We start from the raw sequence: 14,007 nt of genomic DNA, 5'->3' as shown, positions 1-14,007 counted from the left end.
GTTAAGTTTAAAGTACTTATGTGCATACAGTACACAAAATTATGAATCCATATCATTGTCTCTTTCAATCCCTTACAAAGTTGAATGGCTATGTTTGCACGTTTGGATGAATTGTGAGCCTACTGGGGAAGTAAAGATAGGATATATTTGCTAGCCTGTTGAGAGCAAGTCCTGCATGACAATAGCACTGTTAATTCCCAGGATGCTTTTATATCATTATCTTTCATTATATCTGGTGGTTATATCATTGTCCTCCATATGACTAAATTTTGCTTATGATTTTGCTTCTTCCAATTCTGCTGCATCAGTGGCTTTGCCTGTACTGCTTTATACAACTCAGAAATATTGCTGGAAATTTAAGGCCAGATGGTCAGAGAGTCATGTTTATACTAGGATGTAGATCCAAATCACTAGGAAACAGGATGAAAATTTCTCTCTGTGGAGGGAGAGTTTGGCAGCTAGATGCACACTTCATAATAGGATTAGACTAAATGTTTTTAATGCTATTCTCTCATTGCCCAAATGCATGTATATTTACCTTTCTTTGTTTCTTAAGAACCCAAATGAAGGTTCATGCTAATTTTCATTTAGTACATTAGAATTTATGCTAATTTTCATTGCTGAGAAGTTGATATAGCACTTTTTTGCTTTGATATGCAAATACTGAAGCTACTTTACAGTAATAAATACCATGTATTATTGCTTGCAATTTTAATACAGCCAGACCACATTTACTAAAAGACATTCATGTTTTTGCTTAATGAATTTTAAAAAAACACTTATTAGGGCTCTGAGATCCTGGAAGAAGTCACAGCTACTTCAAAGTATTATGGGGAGGGGCTACACTTGTGCCCCAAAGCAATATTTGGAGATCCAGTCTGAAGCACTGCACTGTCTGACTATTTATACCTTTCTTTATGACAATAAGATTTCAAGTACTTACTCGTTCTTTTCAACATCCACAATAAAGTTTCTTCCTTCAGCTGTTATCCTGAGTTCTGCTCTCAATGGATGCTACATAGAATATAAAATTTAACAGTTACCAAATCAATACATATCCATACACTGAAGCATTGTGGATACATACACCCATTCCTTTGCTGTCTCGGTAAACATTTGAATTTTCAGGATTCAAACTTCAGAGCAAGCCAACTTCAAATTATAGCTTCATGCTCTTCCTTACTTCTGTTGACATAGGTTTCTTGATCAGTTGATACTATACTTCAAATCCATTAATCTACTCTGTGCTTGCAAATGGTACACTGAACTACAATTAAAAAGAGAGAAAAACTGTGAGAAGCTGATTTTTGGAGTCAGCTTCTGATGAACATTGAATTAAAATTCAACTCCTGCATTCCAGCTCAATGATACTGAATGCATGCCTTCATAACCATGCTACTGCAGCAAGACAGTTTCTTACTAATTGTGATGAAAACCTTCCTAGCTGTACCAGCATTTTGACAGTGGAAACAATTACCCAGAGAGGTGGAAATTCTTCTTCACCAGATGTGTTCAAGTGCAAACTTGATATATCTGTTAGAGATGTTTCTATCTGGATTGCTCTACTGAGTAGAGGGTATGACATGATAATCTAAGTCGTCTCCTTCAAAGCTATGATTCTGCATGTGTACCAATCTACCCCTGTACAATGCTTTCTGGTTGACACCAGTTTGATGAATCGGTGGCTTCTGGAAAAAGGGGTCAAACCAAATGTCTTCGTACAACAAGGGGCCTCTTGAAATATCACCAAGTATTTTCAATCAGATTTGTTATAATCTTTTCCTTGACATACCACTCAGTATCTTTAAGAGCCCGTTAAAACATCTTGGTGTCAGATGTTGCAATCTGAAGAATTTCCTTTTCTCTAATTGCCACCAACATTTCTACAGTATATGGACATGCAACATGACCAACTGTATAGAGAAAACCCAGCTTAAAAGGAAATTAATGAGGACATGTGTTGTGACAGTTACTGGCAGCAGGTTCTGAAAAAGAAGGTAATAGAGTTCTTGCTACATCTGTGGGGAAGTTGGCCAATTAGAGTGATCTTCTGTGTGACTGTCACTTTGAGCTGAGGAACCAAATATAGGCACTGCAACAAACATGAACAAAATAACAAGCTGTTGTCTCCTTCCCCTGCATAACCTTGCCAGCATACATATTAGATATAATGAATTAAAACTGTCAATGAACAGGAAGGAAAATGGCAATTTGGGCCCCTGCAGCTCAAATTATATTATTAAAGAATTGCTGTCATCTTCATAGCTTTGCATAACCATCTGTCCCCTGTAGTCTTAGTAGGACATTCTACTTAGTAGAACATTGCACCTTCTGTACAGTATTTGTATTCTACATTCTTTTTTCTATATCTATGACAGGATACAGGGAACATAGTCTATCTAGGTCAGGGGTGGGAAACCATGGTTCCCACCCCTGATCTAGGTGAATAGATTCCTTGTTTTTTAACCATCATGGATTAGGTCTTGTTTTCTCTTTGTAAAATTAAATTACTTCTCTTTTCATGTGGGATAGAAACATGAAGCCTGTATGCAGTCCCCAAGCTCATTTTTCACAATCTATAGAGGCTAACTCCCCAGACCACACTGATAAAAGTTGAAAGCAAATCACTTGTTTTCCGTAGCATAATTTTTGTGGTGTTCTTGAAAATTAAAAGCTAAATAGATTATTAAGCCACAACATACCTATTTTACTTTTAAGCTTTCAACCTCAAAAAACATCTAAAAACCTGATTCTATCTTCTCAGATGACATCACATTAAAACATTACTTCCTGTGGTCAACCATAGATACAGATACACCACACAAATATAAATCCCCCAGCTACAGCTAACTAAATATAATTACAGATTCATTCATTCACTAAATGCTGAGCACACAAACAATAAGATAAAGAATATGTACTGTACTCTAGCTAGAGTCCAAGCATATTTTTATGACTCAGTGCACTGTTAAATGTTGCTGACCCTATCCATCCATCCATCCATCCATCCATCCATCCATCCATCCATCCATCCATTATCTGTTTATTCTTTGTTAGATATATATCTTGTCTTTCCTCCAGGAATTTCAGATGGTAGTCTTCTATTTCACAGCTACAACCATGTGAGGCAGGTTGGGCTAAGTGAGTTGCCCCAAAGGCTCCTCTTTGGTTGAGGGAGGACAACAGTTTGGACTTCCCCAGCCCTAGTCCAACCCCTAGGTTTTAGGGCACTACACTCTGGTAGCTCTCTGTGATGTCATCTTATATATACAATTTCATTAACTATGAAAGAAAATGTCTATTTTAATTTTAAAGTTCTATTACCTACATTCCTCAAATTATTACAATGAACTTTCCAGCCATGCCACAATCCTTTCCACCTACAAAGCCTTTGGATTTTTTTTTTACTTTTGTCAGAGGCCTCCTCTTTTTGGATAAAGTAAAATATTGATTGGTAATTGGGTAATATTGGTTGGTAATTGGATAAACTAGAATATTGGTTGACAATTTTAGTTTCTCTCTGTTCTTTTTATTTAACCTCCATCTTTTTTGGGTTGTTTGGTTCATTTTCATTAATACTGTGTCAATATCAAACACTTCCAAATCCTTGGAAATACCTCCGCCCACATAAAAGATGCTTACTGTATGTGTTCTACTCAGGGCTGTTTTTCTCATACAACACTCAGAATGGCGTTCTGGCACCTTTTTTTGCAAAAAAAAAATAAGCTCCCTCTATTGGCTTTCGAAAGCCTATTGCAGGCAATCTTGGCTCTTTTTTATGACTCGTGGACTTCAACTCCCAGAAATCCTGAGCCAGCCATGCTGAGGGGAAAGGGAGAGGTTTCCAAGCTGAGCCATTCTGGCTCAGGAATTCTGGGAGTTGAAGTCCTTGAGTCCTAAAAGAGCCAAGGTTGCCTACCCTGCACTAGAGGAGGACATTAAAATTATTTACAGGGTTACTTCTTTAGGAACTAAACTTTTAGAATCTAAAACAGCTAATTCAAAAAAGCCAATAGAAAAGAACCTCACATTTTTCATCTGCTTCTGTCTTTTGGAAGGTAAAATTAGATAACAAAATAATCTATTTCCTATGTTAACATCTCTGCAATGAAATCAATAAAGGTAACAGGAAAGAAATGAGAAAATTTTTCTCAATATAATATGTCTAATTTAGCTGATGCTAGAAAAAAATAGTATCTTTTGTACATACTCTTGAAAACTATTTTGAATCTAACCATCTATTACAACTAAACCACTTTAAATTAAACAATTCTTAGAAAGAAATATTCTTAATTTGGACCTTACTTTTACTGTTTGGACTGTTGTGTGTTTTGAAAAATAGATTATTTAGAATCTAGTTATGTTGCACTTCAGTCTTTAAATAATTAATCTAGTATATACATAACAATATATGATGTTTTCCATGGTGAGCTTAACATCAATAACAACATTTATTAAAAAGGCTAAAATAATTTCTGGTGGTATTATCTGTACATTAAAATTTTGTTTAGTCACAATCTTTCACTTTTCACATTCTGGACAAGCAATGGTCATGTATCCTAGCAAGATGTTACATATGTGCATAAGCGTAGTCAGTAGCATATGCCCTTTTAAAAATATCAAACATGCAAAGAAACAAAAATAAGTCCAAAATATCTGTATTACATCCAGAAATGCCAACTTTGCAACCAATATTTCTCATCCATAACTATGGCACCCTAAGGATACCTGCATACATGCAAATGCTTCTCTGGGATCAGTAATGCAGCAGGGATTGCTTTTTCCTTCCAGTAACAGATTGCTGGGAAATACCAAACATGGCCTTAAGAATTCCAATGTTTGTTACAATTTTTTCTGGATGTGGTTGGAAAGAGGCCTAGAAATGCCAGCACAAATATATCACACTTGCTGAATGTGCACACGCAACTAATTACAATCTTCAATTATATGTGATATATCTAAAATGAGATGTTCTGTTTTGTGGAAAAACAATCCAGGACAAGCTGATCAGCAGAGCTTAGAGAGGACTCATTAACACAATTTTTGGGAAGGAAAGAAACAGAAGGACAGTTTAACATCTTCCAGTTGATGTTATGTTATGTAACATCTTCTGGGAGTTGAAGTCCACGAGTCATAAAAGAGCCAAGGTTGCCTATGCCTGGAATTGCTGCTGAGTGCGCCAAAAGACCCAGCCAGCAAACATTGCACAGGAAAGTTGTCTGCAGTGAAGGCAGGAACTTTGCACCCCTCCCTGCTACCCAACTACACCATCTCAACTAGGTAAGTAAGATATTATTTGCAAATAGGATGGCAATAAACAATTTAGGCTGCATTTACATCAGGGCTTTTCAACCTTTTCAGAAATTGTACCACTTTTAGGACATGACAATATTCAAGCACCATCAGTGCTTAACAAGGTGTCAAAAACTTGATGACTAAAAAAAAGGGGGGGGATTTTGGGTTTCATTGGTTAGATTCATTTATTGTTATAGAAATGGCTAGTTTATAATATTATAGAAAAGCAAAAAGTTCAGGTTCACTGTTAATGCTTCCTTCTATTCCTGTAACAGAGGAAGTCAGAAGTCAGTGCCTTTTCTTTTTCCCTTCTCCCCCTCACTTTTCCCTTTTTCTCTCACCCTTCTCTCGCAAAAGTCCCCTCTCCACTCACTCACACTTTGCTCACAAAAGCCTGCAGTCGCTCTCACTCACTGCTCTGTCTCTTTCAAAGGCACCTCATTCAGTATCTCCCCCACTCACTCCGTCTCTTTCAAAGGCCTCTTGCTCGCTCGCTCACTTACTGCCCCATCGCTTCCAAACGCCATTTTCTCATTCACTCACTCACTGGCCCAATGCTTCCAAACGCCATTTGTTCATTCACTCACTCAGTTACTGCCCCATCACTTCCAAATGCTTCCAAATGCCACTTGCTTGCTCACTCACTGCATTTGGAAGCGACGGGGCAGTAAGTGAACGAGTGCCAGTGCCAGAGGCCATCAGCTGTTTGGCACCGGAGACCACTGCCACGAGGAACACAGCTCTGGGTCGGGGTTCGGAGCAGCTCCGGGTGGGGGCTCAGCATGGGCCATGGCATGGCAACTGTGGGGAGGGGAATCCCCACAGCGGCTGTGGGGAGGGGAATCCCCACGGCAGCTGTGGGGAGGGGAATCCCCGCGGCTTGTGGCTCCGAGCTGCAGGGGCGGGGGTGCAAAGGATGGGCGGCGACACCGTAGCAAGACTCCAGCATCGCTCCCAGTGACAGCACCTCTGAGTTCCGACACTTTTTTTTTTAAGAAAAAAAGCACTGGTTCTACTTCATTTTAAAGCGTATTTATGTCTGTGAGGTTGTGGTTGCTGTTCTTTCCCTAGTTATGATCTTTACATTTTTCAATTGCATACTGTCTCAATTTATGCTTCCCAAGATGCCAAAGGTCCATAGAAATTGTTCCTTCTCTTCGAATTTAACTGAAGCAAGGGAATATGAATCAGAACAGAGGTTACAGTAGAATGAAAGACAGGACATTCACAATGCCTTAGGACTGCTCAAATTAATGCCATGGAAGAACTCTTTGTTTTACCCACCAGGAATTTTTCCTCTTAGAATTTTTCAGTTTACATTCACTTAAATTCATGCACAATGCTAAAATATGATCAATTTGAAGGACAAGATAATAAATATTGAGTCTGCAGTTTAGCATCGCTAGCTCCCTTTCTCCATTGGATAAATTCAGCACAACTTTTCTTCCTTTAAGTTAATCAGGCTGCACAGATGTCAAGCTCACCCCCCAGGATAAAGAGGTGGACAGAGTTCCAGCTTGACAGCTCTCTGTGCAATGCCTTTCTTTGTTAGGCAATCTATGTAACACTGAACTCAAGAAAAACAAAAAACAGAATAACAATACTCTTTCCTGCATGAGGCACAGGGCTACCACATCCTTCCCATCCTTTACTCTGCAAGATTTGGTCACAAATGAAACTCAAAGGATATTGAACCAAAGCACACTGCCACATACACAGAAAAGGAAATAACATTCTGCGTGTGTTCACTGTATTTTGGTTGGTGCTACCATACAGTCAGAACAGCAAAGACCAACAACTGAATGATCTCATATCACCAAAACCTGCTCCCTGCACTTGGTTTTGTTTTTCTGTAGGAAATAACTGGGTAGGGACTAAAAGAATGCTCAACATTGGCCCGAGGCCTGGAGCAATAGAAAATGAAGAGAGGTTGAATCCAATCATTACTCCTGATTCATACTATCCGAGTCTTGTATATTACACCAGTTCCTTAAGCAAGAGCCAGCAGTTATCACAGTGTATAGTCTGGGCTGTCACTTTACCAAAGATATTAGATGGCAAAAAAAAGTGACTATGGATGCCCAAATATGCAAAGAGGTTTATAAAGTAAAACAATAAATATATAATAATTGGGAAGAGCCATATGACCAATTGAAATGCATAAACAAGAGTTTTTTTATGTTTTCAGGATTTCTTTAATGGTCCTGAACTAGGCATAAGAAACAATGTCCTGACTGCACCCAAGTCTGCATCTACTAATAGAGGTAGTCTGCTGTGATTCAGTATCAGCCTGTGGGTATGGCAGCTGAATCGGACAATTCTGAGGAGGAGGAGGAGGAGGAGGAGGAGGAGGAGGAGGAGGAGGAGGGGATTGGAGAGCCTGCAGAGGAAAGTTCTGAGGCATCACAGAGCTCTCAGCCAGGCCCCTCCCATCTTGTTCCTCCTCAGACCCAGCTGTGTGAGCCTGAAAGCTTGGACGAAGACGATTCACAGCTGGCTTTGTTCAAGGATGCTCGAAGCAGGAGGCAGACAAGCAGGAATGAACAAAGGAGGGCAATGAGGCATCTCGGGAGGAGGCAAAGAGAAGCCATGCCTTGAAACTGTGTTTAAAAGGGGAATGTGTGGGAGGTGCTGGTTGCTGAAGGCAACCGTTTGAACAGCTTCTGATTTAGTTGTGGTTAGTATTTGTTTTGCTCTGTTTTGGATCTGTTTCGTTTCATTTGTGTAAATAAATTTGGTTGGCTTACTTTCAGCCTATTGACTATTGAAAAGGGATTGTCCGTGACATTTCTGCAGGGCCGGTAGTAGGCTGGAACAGAACATAGTCCTCAATTTACTATACAATTGGCAGTAGAATTTCTGTTGCTAAGCAAAGCAGTTGTCGGGGGGGATTGGGTTGCCATGGTTAGAGGAATCACTGCAGTTACGTGAATCACGTGGCCACACAGAATATCGGGCTTTCCCCCATTGACTTTGCTTGTTAGAAGCCAGCTGAGAAGGTTGCAAATGGCAATCACGTGACCCTGGGACAAGGCAACTGTCATAAATGGATGCCAGTTGCCAAGAGCCCGAATTTTGATCACGTGTCTGGAGGGATGCTATGACCGCTGTAAGTGCAAGGACCAGTCATAAATAATTTTTTTCAATACCACTGTATCTTTGGATAGTTGCTAAACAAATCTTTGTAAGTTGATGACTATTTGTATACAGTTAGTCCTCGACCTATGACCACAGTTGAGCCTAAAATTTCTGTCACTAAGTGAAACATTTTTGAAGTGAAATTTGCCCCATTTTATGACTTTTCTTCCACAGTTGTTAACTGAATCACTGCAGTTGTTAAGTTAGTAACACAGTTCTAAGTGAACCTAGTTTCCCCATTGACTTTGCTTGTGAAAAGGTTGCAGAAGCTGGTCACATGACCCCAAGGCACTGCGATTGTCATAAATATGAGTCAATTGCCAAGCATCTGAATTTTGATTATGTGACCATGGATCGGGATGCTGCAACAGTCTGAAAAATGATCATAAGTCACTTTTTTCAATGCCATTCTGTTCTTGCATGAGATTTTAGTAATATAAAGGCAATTTTATCTTTTTTGTGGCAGTTTGAGCAATTCAGAGGCAACCCATCTAATGCTGTGGTAACATATTGCATATTTCCTCTTTTATCCACAATAAAAATTGATGATTCAAAAGATGAAGTGTTTATATGAACTATACACAAATAATTTCATTGTTCTATTCAGGACCTCTATCATACTGTAAAATGACCTCCACATCAAAAGCTTCACTACTATGAAAACTAATATGTTACTCTGAGATAAGCATTTTCACACATTATCCCAGGTAATGAAAGAGGAAGCAACAAGAGGAACCAAGCAGAAAGTTATGCAAGACATTTATTAACAGACAAAAGGCTCTTCAGCTTTAAAAAGTATTTTCATTTGCACAATAGCAATTATGCATATTTGCTAGAAGTACCTCAGAAATATAAAAAAAGTATAACCAGTTGGTTCCAGTAAAGGTTACAGGCATCCCTTGATTTATGACCACAATTAAGCCAAAATTTCTGTTGCTAAGTTGTTTTGCCCCATTTTCTTGCAATAGATGTTAAGTGAATCACTGCGGTTGTTAAGTTAGCAAATATGGTTGTTAAGTGAATCTGGCTTTCCTACTGACTTTGCTTGTGAAAAGGTCACAAAGGGTGATCACATCACCCCGGGACACTGCATCTGTCATAAATACATGCCAGTTGCCGAGCATCCCAATTTTGATCACGTGATCACTGGAATGCTACAATGGTCATAAGTGTGAAAAATAGTCATAAGTCACTTTTTTCAGTGCTGTTGTAACTTTGAACAGTCACTAAATGAATGGTTATAAGTTGAAGAGCACCTGCATTACCAGCTATGGATTGTACATCATAAAATATTGCAACCAGGGGATCTTTTTTGAATCAAAGTTTGAATTTTCAAACTTTGGTCTAGAGCCCATTTGAGAAAATATAATGAATCTCCTTGGACTGATGTAGAGATCACCTGACTTGCGAAAGTCAAATCCAAATATTCAGTTTAAAAATCTGAAGCTTCCTAACGTCTGTTGGATAAAAATGGGAAAGAAGTATATAACTTCCCCCTATACACACACACACACACACACACACACACACACACACAGCTAGTCCTTGCTTAATTACAATATGTCAATTGGCATCAGCAACTTTGTCACGTGACATGTGATTAAACAAGACATCATATGACTGTGATGGCCATGACCTTACTTTTGCTGCAGCTATTAAGTGAAGCACTCATGGTCATTAAGCAAGACATCATGCAACTGCTATAGTCAATTACAACCATAATTGGGACTGAAAGGTCTGTTGCTAAGTGATGCAATTGTTAAGTGAGTCACACCTGATTTCACTATCTTTTGGCCATGCTTGTTAAGCGAATCACAGCAGTCATTAAACAAATCTGGCTCTCCCCCTCCCCCCTCGACTTTGCTTATCAGAAGTCCTCCGGTCGCAAAGGGTGATCATGTGATCATGGAATGCTCCAGTGGTCATAATTATATGCCAGTTGCCAAGAACCCAAATTCTGATCAAGTGGCTGGGGGATACTGTGAGAGACGTAAGTGAGAGGACCTGTTCTCACTCACTTTTTTCAGTGTCACTGTAACTTCAAACAGTTGTGAAACAAATTGGCATAAGTTGAGGACTGCCTGAAGTGAATTTACTGCTGGCTTCTCCACTGACTGTTTACTGGAAGTTGTCTGTAAAGCATGAAAATGGCAAACACATGACTCTGGGACGCTGTGATGGTCATAAGTGCCATTTACTGGTTGCAAAGTGCCACATGGCTGGAAGGACACTGCAATGGAGGACATAAGCATGAGGACTGACTCCAAAGCTACTTTTTTCAGCATCATCGTAACTTTGAATGGTTTCTAAACAGAGATGTGGTTAAGCAAGGACCACCTGTATATGGATAACAGATTCTATGCATGTGTTTGTGTGTCTGTGTGTTTCTCTGTACATAAAGAGCCAGTTTGGTCTAATGGTTAAGGCATTGGGCTAGAAAGCGGGAGACCATGAGTTCTAATCACGCCCTTGCCATGAAAGCTAGCTGGCTAACCTTGGGCCAGTCTCAGCCCAACTCATTCCAAAGGGTTGCTGTTGTAGGGAAAATAGGAGGACAAACATGTATGGGATATGTTCACTGCCTTGAGTAAAAAATAATAAAGGCGGGATATACGGTAAATGAATAAATAAAATACAGTATATGCAAGCATATGCCAGGTTTATTTACACCTTGTATTTTTATACAGAACTGCTCTTTTTTTCTTTAATAGTTTGTCAGCAGGTTTGAGTTAAGATTTCTCAGCATGTTGGTTGCTTCTGAGGGGATCCACTTTGCTTCATTGGACTAAAAAATTGTTGTACAAGAGTACCTTTACAGTTGGAAAGAATTGATATGCTTTTTCTTCTCTTTCTCTTATTTTCAGTGTTTTGTTTCTCTGCTTTCCCCCCTCTTTTGATCTTCTCATTCTGGCAACTACACGGACAAGTCCATGAAGTTTCTTTTTTTTTGGGGGGGGGGGGTTAACATTTGTGGATGTGGTTTGCTCTTGCTTTCTGCCTAGGACTGAGTGGGAGAGACTGGCACGAGGACACCCAGGAGTTTTCCCACACTTGTAACTGTATTATGTTAACCACTAGTCTCTATAGTCTCTCTTTTCCACTGACAATCCAGGCAATATTTTGCTAAATTTCAGAATCTAAGTGCAGCAGTTGGAGAATGGCGACGAATGAACCATTTAAAGTCAATCAGCTACTTTGGGGCAGCTCTGCAGGCTGGTGCTTTCCTTAGCTTAAGAAGAAAAGTGATCAGTATTCTGAGATATATTTCCTGTTCCTCCACATCATTGAGAAAGGATTTACATTCAATCTTATCTAGAGAAGCCCTGCTTTGATCCAGACAACTTGGTGGGGGCTCTCCATTTATTATGCCCCTGTCATGGACCGATCATCATCTCCTGCGGCTGGTCTTCCGTTTTGCCACCCCCCGCCGTGGGGACACGGAGCCAATTAGATGGTACCGCCCCAGACGCTTAATGGATCCTGATAGATTCCAAGCGGCGCTGGGGTCCCCACCTGCCTCCATTGCTCACAGCTCGGCGGATGCCTTAGTGGAAGCCTGGGAAAGGGCAGCCACTGAGGCACTTGACCGGGTTGTACCCTTGCGGCCCCTGACCCGGCGCAGATCCCAGCGAGCTCCATGGTTTTCCGCGGAGCTCCGGGAGATGAAGCGTCGAAAACGGGGCCTAGAGAGCTGCTGGAGGTCTAGCCGATCCGAACCCGACCGGTTGCGGTTAAGAACCTATATTAGGTCTTATCTTGCAGCGATGAGGGTGGCGAGGTGCAATTACTTCTCCACCCTCATCGCGTCCGCAGATAACCGCCCGGCCGCCTTGTTTAGGGTGACTCGCTCACTTCTTAATCAGGAGGTGAGGGAGGATCCCTTGCAGGGTCGTGCCGAGGAATTTAGTCAACATCTGACGGATAAAATCGCTCGGATTCGGACCGGTTTGGACTCCAGCTGGGCAGAGTCTGGCGATCAGGACACGGGCGGTCCTGTCAATGTTATCTGGGAGGAGTTTGATTCTGTGACCCCTGATGAAGTGGACAGGATTATGGGGAAGCTGAGTTCCACCACATGTTTATTGGATCCGTGCCCTTCCTGGCTGGTTTATGCAGCTAGGGAGAGGACACGAGGCTGGCTCCAGGCGGTTATATCTGCTTCTTTGAGTGAGGGTTATTTCCCCACCGTCTTGAAGGAGGCGGTGGTGAGACCTCTCCTCAAGAAGCCTGCCCTGGACCCAGCTGTATTGAACAACTTTCGTCCAGTCTCCAACCTTCGCTTTCTTGCGAAGGTTGTTGAGAGTGTGGTGGCGCATCAGCTCCCTCTGGTCCTGGATGAAGCGGATTATCTGGACCCTTACCAATCGGGTTTCAGGCCCGGGCACAGCACGGAGACGGCATTGGTCGCTCTGGTGAATGATCTCTGGAGGGCTCGGGATAGGGGATATTCCTCTGTCCTAGTCCTATTAGACCTCTCGGCGGCTTTCGATACCATCGACCATGGTATCTTGCTGCGGCGTCTCAGGGGATTGGGAGTGGGAGGCACAGTTTTTCAGTGGTTCTCCTCCTATCTCCTGGGACGCTCGCAGTCGGTGTTGGCAGGGGGGCAGAGGTCGACCCCTAGGACTCTCGCTTGTGGAGTTCCTCAGGGATCGGTCCTCTCGCCCCTCCTGTTCAACATCTATATGAAACCGCTGGGTGAGATCATTCGTGGTTTTGGAGTTGGGTATCATCAATATGCCGATGATACCCAACTTTTTATTTCGACCCCAAACCACCCCAGTGATGCCCTCTCTGTGATGTCCCGTTGCCTGGAGGCGGTTCGGGTCTGGATGGGGAGGAACAGACTTCAGCTCAACCCTGACAAGACTGAGTGGCTGTACATTCCGGCATCCCGGGACATTCAAAATGTTCCATCTCTTTCTATGGGGGGTGAGCTCTTACCCCCCGTGGATAGGGCTCGCAACTTGGGAGTCCTCCTAGATTCCCGGCTTACCCTGGAAGATCATATAGTGGCCGTGACTAGGGGGGCTTTCGCCCAGGTTCGCCTGGTGCGCCAGTTGCGACCCTATCTGGACCGGGATGCCCTGTGTACGGTCACTCATGCGCTCGTGACCTCTCGCCTTGACTACTGTAATGCTCTCTACATGGGGCTTCCCTTGAAGACCACTCGGAGGCTCCAACTGGTACAGAATGCGGCCGCGAGAGTTGTCTTGGGAGTTTCCCGGTACTCCCATGTTACACCTTTGCTCCGCGAGCTGCATTGGTTACCAGTTGTCTTTCGGGTGAGGTTCAAGGTTTTGGTTACGATCTTTAAGTCCTTACATGGCATGGGTCCGGGATACCTCAGGGACCACCTGCTGCCGGCATCAACTCCCCTCCGCCCTGTGCGTTCCCACAGAGAGGGCCTCCTCAGGGTGCCGCCAGTCAAGGAATGCCGACTGGTGGCCCCCAGGGGGAGGGCCTTCTCTGTGGGCGCTCCGGCATTATGGAACCAACTGCCGGTGGAGCTCCGGACGGCATCAGACCTCCGAACTTTCCCTCGTGGCCTGAAGACCCACCTATTTGTAATGG

General features: G+C 42.2%; 1 protein-coding gene across 1 annotated transcript in view; it reads right to left on the bottom strand.

The window, feature by feature from the left end:
- ADAM19 (ADAM metallopeptidase domain 19) overlaps positions 1 to 14,007 on the bottom strand; it is a 69,808-nt gene that overhangs the window by 50,879 nt on the left and 4,922 nt on the right. The window contains exon 3 of the mRNA XM_083353566.1: positions 944 to 1,014. Coding sequence (XP_083209692.1) covers positions 944 to 1,014 — 71 coding nt within the window. The remainder of the gene's footprint in view (positions 1 to 943; positions 1,015 to 14,007) is intronic.

The sequence above is a fragment of the Vipera ursinii genome (genome assembly GCF_947247035.1).
Source record: "Vipera ursinii genome assembly, chromosome: 2".
Lineage (NCBI taxonomy): Eukaryota > Metazoa > Chordata > Lepidosauria > Squamata > Viperidae > Vipera > Vipera ursinii.
This window is presented reverse-complemented; position numbering and strand designations above follow the sequence as displayed.